General features: G+C 52.9%; 1 protein-coding gene across 3 annotated transcripts in view; it reads right to left on the bottom strand.

Moving 5' to 3' along the window:
- Positions 1–850: 850 nt before the first annotated feature.
- Positions 851–15,271, bottom strand: part of PBX1 (PBX homeobox 1) — a 131,802-nt gene continuing 117,381 nt past the window's right edge. For 2 of the 3 annotated variants that reach the window (XM_042806565.1, XM_032998588.2), the window contains 3 exons: positions 9,598–9,710; positions 8,023–8,112; positions 851–1,045 (listed from right to left, as the gene is read on the bottom strand). In XM_042806565.1, coding sequence (XP_042662499.1) covers positions 953–1,045; positions 8,023–8,112; positions 9,598–9,710 — 296 coding nt within the window. In that variant the 3' untranslated portion in view covers positions 851–952. The remainder of the gene's footprint in view (positions 1,046–8,022; positions 8,113–9,597; positions 9,711–15,271) is intronic. The other variant, XM_042806558.1, reaches the window with a different exon arrangement.

Raw genomic sequence — 15,271 nt, 5'->3', positions numbered from 1 at the left:
CTCGCCAGGGGAAACTCCGCCGCTGCTGCTGGCCTCGGCAGGCGCTGCGAGGAAACGGCCGGGGTCCCGTCAGTCGTCAGCGCCTGATCCCGTACGACACCGCGGAGGTGCTCGGTGCCTTCGTTATCACCGGTGTTTCCTCTCCTTCCTTCCGACAGCGGGCGGGGAGGATGGTGGGGTCTCAGGGCTCATCCGGCTTTGGGACGTGCGGCGGGGCAGGGCGAGGACCGGGAAGCGCCGGCAGTTTCCCCGGGGCTGGGACTGGGCCGGTACCTTTTGGAAGCGCGTCGGCTCCTTTTCTACGTGCACAGGCTGGGGGGGGGGGGGGGGGGTTGGCTGCGACCACCCGCCCCGTCACCGGCAGCGCCCGAGGGACGGCTCACCTCACCGAGGCAGGGCTGGGTGTGCGGGGAGGCGATGCGCTGGCTGCGGCCGGCGGAGACGAGGCGGCGGCGGGGGCTGCGGTGGCGTTTCCCTGCGGAGAGGCAGCGGGAGAGACGGGGCCCGGGGGGGGGGGCTGCCTGCTAGCAAAGGAGCGAGACGTGACTGAGGTACGCTTGCGGCTCCTCAGAAAGACGCCCAGCGCGAGGCCATACGCTGCCTTGGGGTGGTTTTGTGTGGCGGTGGTCGATTTTTGCTTTTCCTCCTTAAAATCCTGCTACCTGTCGACACATCCTTCGGTGGGAAGGGGTGAGGGGAAGGGAGTGGTGTTGTGGCGGTGGCAGGGAGGGGGAGAGCGGCTTCTACCCAGAAAAGAAAGGGAAGAGAGTATAAAGAAGTGTCCAGATTGGCTGAAAAAAGCATCCCGACGAAGAGAAGAGAAGAGAAGGAGTCTTCTTGTGTGTGCTGATTGGGTTCACCTCCAGTCTGACTGCTGCGGTGTTAGGAGAGGCCCCCTCCCCTCCCGCCCCCGCCGGGGCCGGCTCAGCCAGGGATGCAATTTGCTGGGAGATCAGTTGGAGGTATCAGAGTGAACGCTGCCAGGGCCTTCTGTGGGGGAGGTCACCGACGACGGGGTAGTAGCGTCTTGCCAACCTCCATTAGCCTGTGGGAAGGGAGACACGGAGACGTCAGTCACCCGACGGCACCCCCCGCCACTACCCGAGCCACCCACCTGCCTCGGACCCCCCGGCTTCTCCCTCGGCAGGGGCCGATGTAGGAGGCAAAGATCTCCCCTCTGCCTCCCCCATCCCACCACAGACCACAAGGCTCCATCAGTGGGATGGGGCCAGAAACAATTCTGTCGAAAACAGGGGTTTTGATAAATGGCAAGTGCTCATGAAAATCCTATCCCTTAAAAAAAATAGGTGTTTCTGCGGAAACCCTGAGCTCTGGTTGTTTGGTTTTTTTTTTTGGTTTTTTTTTTTTTTTTTTTTTTTTTTTTACCCCCAAACAGGACCCTTCCCCATACGGAAGGAGGAAAATAGCAAAAACCTCACTCCAGAAACCCCATCCTGGGATGTAATCTGGACCCAGGTGCTATGAACACGCAGAACAAGCCATGCCGTGTCCCCCAGCACCGCTCCATGTCCCCCCTTGCTGCCCTTCTGGGCATCCCTCCTGCTGCACCGTCCCGGTGCAGGGGGAAGCCATCAGCACCGAGCCTTCTCATGGGGAAGACACGTTGCCCAAATACCTCTTCCGCCACCACGAAGGCTGCGCTCGGAGATTCGGGCCACTTCTCCACTCCCAACTCAAGACCCTTCCTCTTCTCGCTTTGCAGTAAAACCACAAATTTCTGCTGCCCTGGGGCTGGTCCTGCACGTGCCGCATCACCCCTCTTCAAGGGACCCCAAGCCACAGCGCAAAGGAGGTGCCCCCACCATATCCCACCCGAGGGTTCATACAGCAAAGCTTGGCCGACAACTTGTTTCTTCTCCTAAAAACAGACGCAGAGCCAAATTCTCCGGCCTCTGGAGAGCAGAGCTACCAAAGGGCCCCGGCTGCAGCAGGCAGGAGCCGGCAGCGCGCAGAAGCCCCTTCTCCGCGGCTGCCATCCCCTTTGGAGAGGAGCAGATGTCACACCCAACCTCCTCTGCTCACTCTGACATTGATCCAGTGCTCGGCTAATTAATCCTTCCCAACCACTGCCCAAGCTCAAGTCGTAACAGCCGCAGTCCTGCTTTAGACGTGCCCGGGCTGCTTTGCCCCTCTCTGGCTGCCTGTCCCACTGCCTCCACCACCGGCCCCAAAAGCTGGGACCCCGCAGACCCCCGAAGTGGGGTAAGGGTAGGAAAAGCCTCATCACCCTGAGGTGCCAAGCAGCCCCCCGGGACTCGCTGGCAGGTTGTCTGCGCTGCCAACCAGCTCCTGCCTGCCTGAGAGGCTGCCGAGAGGGGAGCAAAGAGCTGACCATGAGTTTTGGGAACCCACATCTTGAGGGATGAAACCACCTCGCAGCGGGACATGCACAGAGCAGAAAGGACAGAGGCGTGCACACCCACAACGGGCTTGTGTGTTCTTCCATGCACTTGTGTGTCTGCACGCTGCCTTGCAAAAGGGTTCAGGCAACAGCAAGGAAGCTGGGAGTCGCAACCTGAGCTTGCTAGCAGGTTGGCAAACCCTGCTCCGCCTCACCTGGGGTGCAAGCATGAAACCAGACTACGCACAAACACTACCAGCCCTGGCGTGCCCACCAGTCCCACCAGTTTCCATCCGCAGCCAGGCCCCAACCCACCAACCCTGCGCTCCCCGAGATGCAATAGCCACGCTCACACGTCTTGGACCGCTGCAAGAGGCAGCAATTACTGTAGATTATCAGCCCGACAATGACAGGCCGTGTAAAGAGAGACACAGAGCCAACTCCACCGCCCTGAGACTGGCATATTCAAGTACACTTAGGACATTAATAGCAATTTACGTGCCATCAGTGAGAGAGAACCACAATAGCTGTGCTGGCAGCCTCTTATTACCAAGCCTGTTATTTGTTGGAGTTACAAGCTATAATCACAACAGAAACTTTCAAAACCCTTATCTTCCGTGACGCACCAAATCTATTTCAGAGCCGTAATTGCTATGTCACCGGAGAGTTTGCTGCTTAATGCACTCAGATGCCATTTAGTGTTTGCAGGGTCATTACAACGAGCAGGAGGGGGGGAGAGCGGAGGGGGCCGTGCGGAGCAGGGCTCCGTCCCTATTGTGCTCAACTATTTTTAGCAAGGCTTTTGCGTGCCAGCCGCGGCTGGAAGGAGCGAGAGGGAGAGCGTCTTGCAGACAGCGACTGCGGCACCTCGATGTTTAGCACCCTGCCCCCCCAATGCTGGGGAGCCCCATGGTACTCCAGATTGGGAATCAGCCTTGGTGTGTTGTGCTGCCGACAACCACCTCGGTCTCATCCAGCGGGACGCCAGGAGGATGCTGGGGGGAGGCTGACCCGGATCGGGGCACCCTCCACAGACCCCACGCCCTCCTGCTCCTCCAGCCATGGGAAGGCCCCGAGTTACGAGTCAAGCGATAGAAAGGAGGCCCCAAGGTTGGCCATGACTTTATCATCTTGATGCCATTCTTTGGTATGGACAATCCCTTGGCGAGGAGGCTGGATCCTTCCCCAGGCAGAGGGCAAGTAGGCACCATCCATACTCACCCCTCCTTTCCTGGGGTTCACCCCGTTGCTGCATGGACCAAGTCATGTGCAGGATGCATCCAGTTCCACCCAGCCAGCCCTGCCTCTTTCCGAAGCAAAGACATCCCTTGGGATCTGACTGTAGTAAATCCCTTGGGATCTCCCTCAAAGACGAGGGGGTCTTCTGAGGACGCTGCTGCTCCCCACAGACACATAGCTGTGACTTCTTCAGGAGGGGCAGAAGCCAAACACAGGGCAATGGTCTCCAGGACACCTCTTCATGTCACCTTCTGGTGACAGAACACAGGCAAGGCCTTGGTGACTGTCCAAGTGGTGGAGCCCCTGTGATGGTTTGCTGAAGCAACTGGGTTTGGTGCCTGTTTCCATGGGTCTCTCAGCATTTTTGTCTCCTCCAGCAAGCCTGGCTGGCTCTCTGCCCGGGCCTCCTACGTGGGGCTGGGAGGTGACTTCCTGCCAATTTTTAAAGGCGCCTTCTGCTCCTCACGGAGGCTGTCTCGACGTGCCACCTTCTGTGACCAAATCCGTGTCCCACCATTGACGGGGCAGGATGTCAGGTCAGCCTCCAAACACACCAGATACCGGTAAGTCTCAGAGATGGGTAGCAGCCTCAAAGAAGTTTCAGACCTCTTGAGCTTTCAAGAGCTTGCATCAGGGTCTCCTTATGATAAACACTGAAGCTCTTACTACACACCAGAGAATCCAGCCTTGTCTGGCCATCACTTTCCAAGGGTCATGGTGGCAGTCTTCAGGACACACCAAGGCATCCCTGATGGATGGAGCTCGGGCACCGAAGTCTTGCCAATCAACTCCCACACACCAGCTTGTGATCATCATCATGAACCGTAGCTTGGTTGTGATGGCGAACCACAGTTCGCTGAGGAACGCAGCAGCAACTTTCTTTTCAAGGCTCAAATTCTTGGAGAAAAGGGTCTCAGCACAAGCGAGGAGGCCTCGGGATATGAGATCTACCAGTGCCTGGTGATCCTCACCAACAAGAATGGACACAAAACTCAATGGCACACCCTGCCACTGACCACGGCCATCACAGTCACACACACTGCTCTGTGAATAGGCACAGTTCTGCACGACAGTGGTTTTAAATCAAAAACTTTGCACTCTGATGAACTTTAAAAATAGCCTCTCATTTTAGACTTTTAAATGATCTATAAATTAAGTTAAATAAAGTCCAAAAATAAATTTCTGAAATGGTTTTTCCTTAAGATGACTATAGCTCATTCACTCCTTAGCAGATGGAACTAAAACACTGCGGATTTACAATCACGGGGCAGCGCAGGAAGGGCGATGTTTTGGGTTGGGACCCTCCAGAGGATTAGGGCAACAAAGACCCAACTTCTGCTGGAATCCACTACAACCTGGACATCTAAATGCTCTGAAACCCCTAGCCTCGGGGACCTCTGGTTCAGTACACATGCAGACCCCCACAAACGAGCACTGTCCAGACGGACCCAGACACTTAACCATGCAAACCCCCTCAACCTTGAAGCTTGCAAAAAGGGCTGAATCAGGCCCCAGACATCCCCTCCTTTCAGGTTGGGGGGTCCCTCCTTCCTCTCAGTGCTATCCAAGGCTGGGCACCCTCAAGACAGCTCCTGCATCTACCATCCCTCCATCACCAAGAGCATCCCTGTCCTTTGCTGGGACCAGTGCTGCCCAACGCTGTCTCCACCTGCAGAGGAGGAGGCGGCTGTTCTTGCTCTGCCTCAGCCACTGCTGCGGGTCACAGAGATGGCAATGGCTGGGACAACACCCATTATCCTGCTAACGATGCAGAACTGACTCCATCCCTTTTTGCCCCACGGAGAGGTCTGTCAGCCGTCGAGCAGCAGAGCCACGGAGGGAACGGGGCTTTGGGTAGATTCCTGTCCTCAGCTGTCACGACTTACACGCATTTAAAAATTCATCCTCCATCGAGGAAGGCAAACCCCAAGCGGTGCCTCCCCTGCCAAGGTTTGCAGCGGTGAAGCTGGGCAACCTGCCGCTGACTTCCCAGCCCTGACGGGCTTGGGGGGATGACTTAACCTCAGCCCCGTGCAGACATCGTTGTGACAGGGCTCTTGGATAGGTTTCGGCTCATCTCCTTCCAGCAGCTCATGGGGATGCTTGGGTGACGCCGGGACGGCAGCTTTTTGTCTCACTAGCAGCTTTCCTCCGCGTCCTGCTGCCCTTCCTTGGCATCACAGGGTTCAGGGGAGAGGCAGGGAAGCCCTGCCTGCTGCGAGACAGGCACCCTGCCTGCACTGAGCAGCTCCCCAGGACCTTGCCGAATGCTTCTCAGAAGGCAGTCACACTGCAGGGGTGGACAAACTGGGGTCCATCAAGGGACCTAGCGAGATGGGAAGACATTAAGTGACAACAGAAGCTACAGGCGGGAGCATGCTGCCCAGGATACGGGGGAAGCAAAACATCTGGGGACAGAGGGATGACCCAGAAGATGCTTCCTAAACTATCCGCCCAGCTCCGGACTCTGTGCCTTGCTCCCCGTGCCTACCACAGCTTTATGGGGAGATGAGGCATCACCCCGAAACCTGGGTGGTCCCTTTGCCCACTTGCCACCCTGCCCCTCTCTGAGCAACATCCAATTCAGGCCAATTTGACTTCCTGCCTTCCCTGAAAACCAGCCTGAGGAGCCAGGAGATGCCACCATGCTAGACCCCCATCTGGGAAGCGCAGGGGGCACCGCTGAGCCCCCGATGCTCCCAGCTCAACCAATTCCCAGTACTGCTTGCGGTTAACCCTGGTTCTCCCACTACCACAGCCAGCAACAGCAGCCCTGCTCTCCTTGACCAATTCAGCTTTTGAGTCTCCGCTACCTCTTTCTTCTCCTCTCCCTGCCTTGTAATCCCCAGCAGCAATCCTCCCCCCCAGATTTTGGCTTAACCCAGCCCACTGTTGTTTTCCAAGCCAGCTACAACTGTAATCAGCTCAACCTCTTTCCTTGGGGGTATTTTAATTTATACAAAAGTATCATCTCTTATCATGATCAGCCTGCGATTCATTTACTCTCCAAGTATTAAAAAGCCAGAAAGGGAATAAATTCAGCGCATGGAGAAATTAATGCGGAACGATAGGCTCTTTCATGTGGCATTTCCAAGCGCCGTTTTTGCGATGGGCTTATGTAATGAGACATAATTATCTGCACATGTTCAATTACATTACTTCACAAATCCTCCCTGCCTCTGCTTCCTGACGTCAAGCCGCCCGCTAAGCCCCGGCGCCCGCAGGAGAGGGGAGCGCAGCCCCCCGTCCCGCTGCACCCCTCTCCCTGAACCCTCTCCCCCCGCGCCGGCGGTGGCCGCTCGCACGCCGACGGCCCGAAGATTGTCACAGACGAGGTGACAAACGGCACAAGCCTTGGCCGGGAGGGCGATGGGACCGGACGGTGCGCTCCGCCGGGGTGCTCGGCTGCAGGACCACTGTCCCACCTGGAGGACCGTCACCTTCCTGAGACCACCCCACCTCAACCTTCAGCCTCCTCGACGGGGACCGCGGCAGCCGGCCACGGCCAGGGCCAGCCGCCCCCTCCTCCGTGCCACCCCGGACGCCACCACCACCACCCACTCGGCGCTCACAGCCTCCTTTTCCAGGCTGCCCTCTTCTCCCGGCTTGCTGTCACCCCCGCTGAGATGGCGGACGATTGATCTGAGAAATGAAGTTGGATTGCTGTCCCGAATCTACACTGGGTTCTCCTTGTGTGTGTCTGATCGATTTCCCCCTGCGTGACACAGCTTGTCGCTACGAATTTTCATGCTAGTCAGAACCCGCCAGCGCACCCAAGAACAAGGAGAAGATGCTCTGGAGACCGCCCTCCCCCTCGCATCCTCCTCTAGTCCGGTTGGGCGAGGTTTTCTTGGGTTGATGTTGGTTGGCTTTGGTTTTTTTTTGTTTGTTTTTTTTTTTTTTTCCCCCCCTCCTTTTATTTGCAATCCTTATTGCTGCCAACCCCATCACCACCGTGCTTCCAGATGCCGGCCAGGGATGGGTTATTTTTAGACGGTCGCTCCGGGATGGTGCCACTGGCCTCCGCGTGGAGCCACCTCCGGACCAGGGCGTTTGCGGTGACACTCCCCACCGCGGTTACGCGAGGTGTCACCTGTTTAGCAGCTCCTCTCGGCCGAGCGCGTGTGGCCGCAGGTGCCGGGCGAACGCTGATCGGCTCTGACAGTCCTAGACGCCAGCTGCCTGCACAAAGCCTGCCCGGTCGCCACTTTTTTTTTTGTGGGCAAAGCTCTGCCCGTTGGCGTGACCGATACAGAAGCAATAAACTAGGTGACCGTAAAAGCAAAGACAAGTCCTACTAAGTGGCATTCTGAGCCCTATGGCTTTGAAATAATTGGTAGTGAGAGAACAAAAATGAAAAAAACCCAAAAAACAAAAAACAAAATAAAAACAAGAACCCGAGCCTATTTTTTTTTTCTTACACTGATGCCCTGCGGACTATACATCTGACTTGCTGCGAGTCCGTCACTGTATCCTCCTGTCTGGCTGATAACATGGCGAAGGGTATCCACCTAAACAGACCAACGACAACAAAGACATAAATTAGAGTGAATGAAAGGTTAGTGGGCAAAGACGCTTCGGTTCATCTTTGGCAAGATAAAAACAAAAAACCAGTAATAATAATAAAAATAAAAATGAAGGTATACATTTAAAGAGGGGTAAAAGAGAACCACAGTTGGTCTTGTGGCAAGAGCTGAGCCAGAGGATCGCTCCCTCCTCCCTCACCACCCCCCGCCTGCCCCAGAGGCCCCCGTCGCGCTCTCCTTGCTCCCAAGCCTTTCAACAAAAAGAGCGGAGAGGGACAACAGCGTGGCAAGCGTGGGGTGGGACCTCCTGGAGGACATCGCCGTGGCCAGCTCCACCATCGCGCTCGAGGACCCACGTTCCTACCCCTACCCCCTTCCACCCCAAGCACTGGGAAGCTCACGGCAGTGGAAGGAGATCCTCAGTCGGCCGAGCGCCTTCATTTCGGAGGGCCCAGAAAGGAAACATACCTACCGTGGCAAAGGCACCGGCAGGTCTCTTCCAGAAGCCCCATTCCTCTCCCTCCACTCCCCCAGCCCAGCCCCGGCAGTGGCACGCGTGGCGAGCACATCTCGTTGCCCACGGGTGGCACGCTTGCTCTGCGTCCAGCACAGCGAGGGGAGCAACCTCGGCTTTAGAGAGCTCTCCTTGCCTGATGCAGAAGTGTCAGAGTGGCTGTCGTCTCTCAACACAGTACGGAGCCTTAGGCGCCAGAGAGTGGACTCATGGCACATCTGGACATCGGATGGGAGGTGGGACATCTGAGTGAGTTCCTGGCTATTTTAAATTCTTTCTTTTTGCCCAAAGCATGGGTTGATGTTTCAGTAACGCTGCTCAAAACTCCCTCGCTCTGTCTTGCTGGTGTGTACATGGGTGGAGTGAATGCCTGTGCTCTGGGGATGTGGGGAGACGGTGAAGGGTGGATTTTAATTAAAAAAAAAAAAAAAAAAAAAATCTAGCTGTGTATTTGAACATTTCTTGCCTTTCAGCAGGCACCTGGTTCGGTATCAAAGGAGTAAGTGGAAGCCTTGTAAAACGAGACACCAGTCCAAACATCTGGCCCCTTCCCTTGGAAGAATAAAGCAAGCAGAACCTAAACCTCAGCTGCTTTTGTTTGAGTTTGTGCCTGTTCTCCTAAACCTCCTCTCCTCCTAGTATGACTATCAAGCCAGAGCCAAATGCATTCACAAAGTGTGGGCAAGTCTCCTCAAGACCATGGTTGTTGGTTTGGTTGGGTGTTTGGTTTTGGTTTCTTTTGGATTGATTTTTTTTTTTTTTTGGTGGTTGTTGCTGTTGCTTTTTTTGGTTGGTTGGTTGTTTTTTCGGTTTGGTTTGCCTTTTTTCAGTGTTGGTTGGTTTGTTTGTGCTGGTTGAGATTTGCTCTTTTCGGACAGGAGGGAGAAGTGCCAATACAATCAAAGGCTCTTCCAACACTAATGCATTCACTGGCAGTACATCGGATGGGTCCCTACCTGTGACTGCACGTTGGCTCCAACCTGGGCCCCTTGGTAAGAATCCCCATTGAGAGACTGCACGCTCATGAACAAATCTCCAGAGTTTGACATGTTAAAAGAACTGGAAGAACCTGGAAAGGAAAGAGTGAGGCACCTGAATCACAGAAAGGAAAAAGATCCACCCCATGACTCTCAGCCAAGAGGAAGAAACAACATGCAAAGCAACCACAAAAACAAAACACAGTCAGGTTAGTAGTATGAAGAACAGAGCAAGCAAATAAAAGGATGCACTCTTGGAGGTTATTCAAAGCCACATGTTGTTACAGCTCAATGCCAAGAACATTCTTCAACAGCTCCTCAGCTGGAGGAAGGATTCTTCATGCTTTTGACCGAGACAAACAAAAGCCAGCCTGGAGGACGTGGACAGCCCTTTCCCTTAACTTCAGGGCATCAAAATCCTTCAGGCAGCTTTGAAAATCTTGGTTGTTGGAGATGTCCACCCGGCAGACTGCGCTGGAGAACAGAATTACCCAAACAAGGCTTGCTATCAAGAGCAGAAGACCTTTTCAGCAGGGCAAACGAGGCCCACGCTAGTGCTGTTTCCGAGAAGCTCAGATCGGGGTGGGTAAATCTACACCGTGCTGCTCTCTGCAGGGTGAGCACCTCCAGACACCATCCAGTTCCAGGGCCGGAGGTCCTGCTGAGCCGTGGGGAGCTCGGCGAGGGCGCGGTGCGTGGGGTTTGCCTGCAGGACTTCAGGAACCCATCGCTGGTGGGAACTGCAGTGCACCAGGAGTGAAGGCTTGTAAAAACGTGAAGGCACCTAGGCCAGACTCCCAGTACCCATCACGCTGGCAAGTGTCTTTCATCGTGATGGGCCATGAGAGAACGCGAGGGTGTCACAGCCCACCTGGGCCAGCTGCCCCAGAAGAACGAGCTCCGTGAGCAAATTCCCCACCGCATGCACCAGTCGCCAACGTTACGCTAAAAAACGATAACGGTGAAGACAACTGGGTGGGATCAGGAGAAAAAAAAAAAAAAAATCAAATGAAAAGAAAAAAAAAAAATCCCGCCTTTGCAGAAACAAGGTTTTCTGCTTCCAGCTTCAAGATATCTGAGCACCTCCTCAACTACTGAACGGGAAAAACAAACCCATCATGTAACTGGAAGGCGGGGAAGGAGGGAAGGGGGTTAAAAATAAATAAAAAGGTTTTATGGGATTATTTCAGAACTTATCGTGCAGATCAGCGCGTTAAGTGTGAGACAGCTCAACGTGCAAGGTTTGGTTATATACATGACGTTAGCTTTGGAAAGGAGAGACTTCAGGGGCCCAGGTCAGCTACACTTTCAGCTCCAACCCCAAATACACTCTCACCATCTCCACTGCCACTTCCAACTTGGAAGACTGGCAACCACAGTCCTGGTGGAATTGCCCAACTATGGCTCATGCGTATGCTCTGAGAAATGCCTGGCGATTCCCCTCCCTTTGCTGGAGAGGGAAGAAACACTCTGGACAGACCCCAGCTCTGCCCTGGAGGTGAACCAGGAAGGCTCCTCTGAAGCAAGCCGCCTCCAAGAAAGGTCAGGGAGCAGGTGGCAGGTCTATGCTGGAGACTTCACGTTCACTAAACTCTCTGCTGTTTTCTCTGCAACTGGCTCTTTTGTCAGGTGCTGGAAATTCTCAGAGTTGAAGGAAAGCAGAAACATCGCTGCTAGATACAATGCCCAAGACAGTAAAGAGACTCAAGTTGAGCACAGTGAGTCCTGGATCAGGACACTCCCACCGGTGCCTGCAAAGAGCAGAGCCCGAAATGGCTCATTGTCTGTGCTCACTGTCAACCCTGCCCAACCTGTTCCAGAGAGCAATCCCACAGCGCTGCGTAAAATCACCAGGACTAGTCAGAAGGCAGCTGTAACCATCACCTCCTCTGCTCAGCTGGCAAAGGGCTCCTGTCACTTCCCAACCTCTCAGGTTACTTGCTATTTTAAAGGCCAAAAAACCTAAGGAAATTTGCTGCCAGACTGAGGATAGCCCGCCCTGACAATGCTCAACTTTAAGCATGAAGATGGGCACTTTTCACATACACAAAGGTGCTTCCTACCCGGTTTTCTGAATGATCACTTTGACCACCGACATACAAGCACAGGGCAGTAACGTGGCTTCGTACTCCTGCAGCGGCTGAGAACCAAAGGACTCTGCAGCTAGTGCTCACAAGAAGCAGAGAATATTCTCCTGTTCTTTTAAGGTGAGCAGAAACCTTTGAGATCACACAAATAATCAGTGGCAGAGCTGAGAAGAGGATTCGGGAATCCCTGAGCACCTGACAGGGCACCGCTATCGCTCTGCCCCCAGCAGAGCAACATTTCATCCCACTTTCCCCTACCAAAAGAAAATTATAACAATAACAACAAATAAAAATGCCATAAACTTAACCGATATTTTATTGAAACTTAACAAACCTGGCCGTAAAATTGAGACTGGGAGGGAGGAAATAAAAATAAACAAACAGCCACAAACTCTAGTTCTGAAGAGTGCCGGTGTCTTGGAAATCACGAGAAGCGCTGGAGATGTCACTTACAAGATATACACTGCTATTGGCACAGGGTATTTTTACAATATATGTGCATATCTAAACGGTAAATATGTCATGCTGCTGATGTGGATGCAAAGATAAATATGCGCATACCAATGGCCCCGCACGTATGGATGCATTTGTATCAGAGCCGTAATTGCAGAGCCCTTTGCGTTGCCGCTCTGCTGCTTCAGCACTCTGCTGTCTACGTACTAGCCATGTATGAAAATTACGATGGCCCAAAGTCTCAGAGACACGGCTAAGAGGGATCTTCATGCAAAGAGCCCTGAAAATTAAGACTCTGGTATCCTCCACGGAGACAAGATCTGGGAATACAAGTCAAATCCTTCCACTAGAGGAGGCTCCATCATAAATCTAATCTGTCCCTCTGAAAGGCTCCATTGTGAACATACCCAAGATCTTCAGTGGTCATAATTTGATTTGGGGCTCTTCAAGATCTGAGAGATAACAACCACCTTTGAACTTGTGAACCCAGGAGGAAAGAGCTCTGATCTTGGTATGGAAGTCCCTTGATGCTATTGTGTGCAGACAAAAAAAAAAACCCAACCAAACAAACAAACAAACCAAAACACCAGAAAAAACAACAGTTTTCATGACTTGTAGCAGTGTGGAACGGTGGTTCGTCTTCAGTATTCAGACATCTTACCAAACCCAAGACCTACCACCACTATTCCTTAGTGTTGAGTTCCTATCAGGTCATCACCAGCTTCAGGAAGAGTGCTGGAAATGTTCAAACAAGCTACACAGTCAGATCTTGCCACCAGGTGAAAAGCCTATACATCTAAACTGTGTCCGCAAATTTCTTCCACCCCTAACATTTCTGATGAGCAGAACCCACTTCAAGTTTGCCTCCAGTTCAAAAATCTTCACAAGCTTGACTGCTGTTTTTTCTTGCACCATTTCTCTACCTCTTCAGAGAGCTTCTTCTCCAGCCTCTGACGTCTTCTCTAATGTTCAACCTCAACTTCCACCTCAAATTTTCCGGGACATCTAACAAGTCCTTTTCTCTAAAGTATCTGACAATTCCAGCGGCATCAAGAATAAACAAATGTGGTAATGGCGTTCGTTGGAGCTGAAATCAAGCCATCCTCATCGGCTGCCTCGTACCACCTAGGACCTATGAGACAGAAATCCAGCGCACTGAACCACCAAAGTCAACTTTGGTCATGTATACAAGACTCCTAGTTGAAGTCAATGGCAATGACATACATGCACTGAGAGCACAGCATTTACCCACCCTGTAACTTTTCCTTGTGTTTCTACCATGGCTGAAGATGAGGGAAGAACTTGATGGACAAAGCCACTGAGTTTGATAGCAGGTGAAAAAGCCTGGGATGAGCCGGCAGGACATTTGTTCTTTTTCACTTGCCAACCAACACTCAAGACAGTGAGACCATGACCAGAAGAGCCTCTCTGCTGAAGCAGGGTCCTCTCCAGCGCTGTGCTTTGCACAAGTGATTGCCACAAACAGACGAAGGCAGAGAAGATAAGATACAGCAATTAGGCCTGTGCCTGATGAAGTACATTTCCAGAGAGCATGATCCCCTCCATCGGCAGCTTTGCCAGAGGATTTTTACAAAACAAAAGGGTGAACAGGAAAAAAACAGTTCAGGGCAATTCTGAGTGCTCTGCATGGAAGATTTCACTGGATGTCATCACCTGTGTGTGGCCCTTGAGGACTCTGGTAGGCAAAAGGGTCTGCCCACATAAAATAGCTTTCATTTGCCATGTGGTTTTTGTGCTGAGATTGTCCAGGCAATCAAAGTGAGGACGGGGAGTTGTTAGCCCAAATGAGCCAGACATCTCAGCTTATTTGAACATCTGGCTGATAAAGCCCAACTGTGCGTATTCAGGATGAAAAGGTGTTTGACATTCAGGCCTGGGTGACCGAGGATGGGGGACCCTGCTTTGAACGTGCCAGATGGCTAGACAGATGCCATCCCTGCCCTTGTCAATGTGTGGCCAATCTCTTTGACTGACTGTAGCCATTCACCAATCTCCAGTAACATGGGCATCAATGCAGAGAACAGATGGGCCTGCATAGCCACAGCAGAAATGAATTTAGCTCCTGTCCCAGGTCCCATTGCATCCAGTTCCAGCTCCTCTTCCAACATCATGGCCCTCCAGGGACTACATTGCTGGTTGCTTCTTTCCCATGACCTGTCCTCTGTCTACTCTCGTTCTTTCCACATGCCCTATGATGTATTTACATCAGAAGGTCCTACAAATTCCCAGCAAACCCTATCTTTGCTCAGGCTCCCTCCTCACCAAAGTCTCAGCCAATGATCTGAAAACAGAAAGAAGTCTATGGTGTAAAAGGAGAAGCATCACTCCTTTTAGTCCTTCACCTCTTCACCCACTTCCACGTCTCTCCCAGGGCAATTCAGCACATCTGGATGGCTCAGGGCCCTTGACACCATCCTCCAAATCCTTCACAGACAGGTATTTCAGACCCAGCATGTACAGGTGTGCTTCTTGCTGCTAGCACCTACAGGACCACCTGAAGCAGGGGAGACTCACACGACTCCAGATGTCCTCAGGACATGCCTCTGTCCCACAGTGTGATAATGCAGGGATGCTTGACTGAGCTCTTACATCCGCATGGCTCAGCTGGGGAGATCTCAACCTGGGATGCCACTGTTGGAGGTAAAATCCTGAGGCCCTTACAGCCGTCTTCTCACGACAGGACTTACAAGGACATCCAAACCCACTGTCTGCAGGCTGGCCCAGGGACAACTGCAGTGCTGACAACTGCTGCAGCATACAGGGAGGGTGGTGGGATCTGGGCCAGGTTAGAAACACTTTGCTTCTAGCAGAAGAAGGGTCTTCGTGGCCCGCAAGCTCCCCTTGCACTGATGTGCTGCTTTAGCACTGCTGCCACATTAGGCACGTGAAAAGAGGTCGATGTTTCTGGAGTACAGACAAGTGAGCCCGAAAGAGGACCCAGGAGCTCAAGTCTTACCCGTTAATAACAAGACTGTTTGTCCTTCCTTGCAAGTGTAGTGTTATCCAGGGATTATCTTAGCTGTTTACTGCAGGGTACCAGCCAATTTATCTTTGAAACAGCCGTGTTACTGCCTGTGGGGAAGGCAAAGAAA

Source organism: Tyto alba, unplaced genomic scaffold (assembly GCF_018691265.1).
Source record: "Tyto alba isolate M040663 unplaced genomic scaffold, T.alba_DEE_v4.0 Super-Scaffold_1000006, whole genome shotgun sequence".
NCBI classification, from domain to species: domain Eukaryota; kingdom Metazoa; phylum Chordata; class Aves; order Strigiformes; family Tytonidae; genus Tyto; species Tyto alba.
Note: the sequence above shows the minus strand (reverse complement) of the source record. Positions and strands in the feature narration are given on the sequence as shown.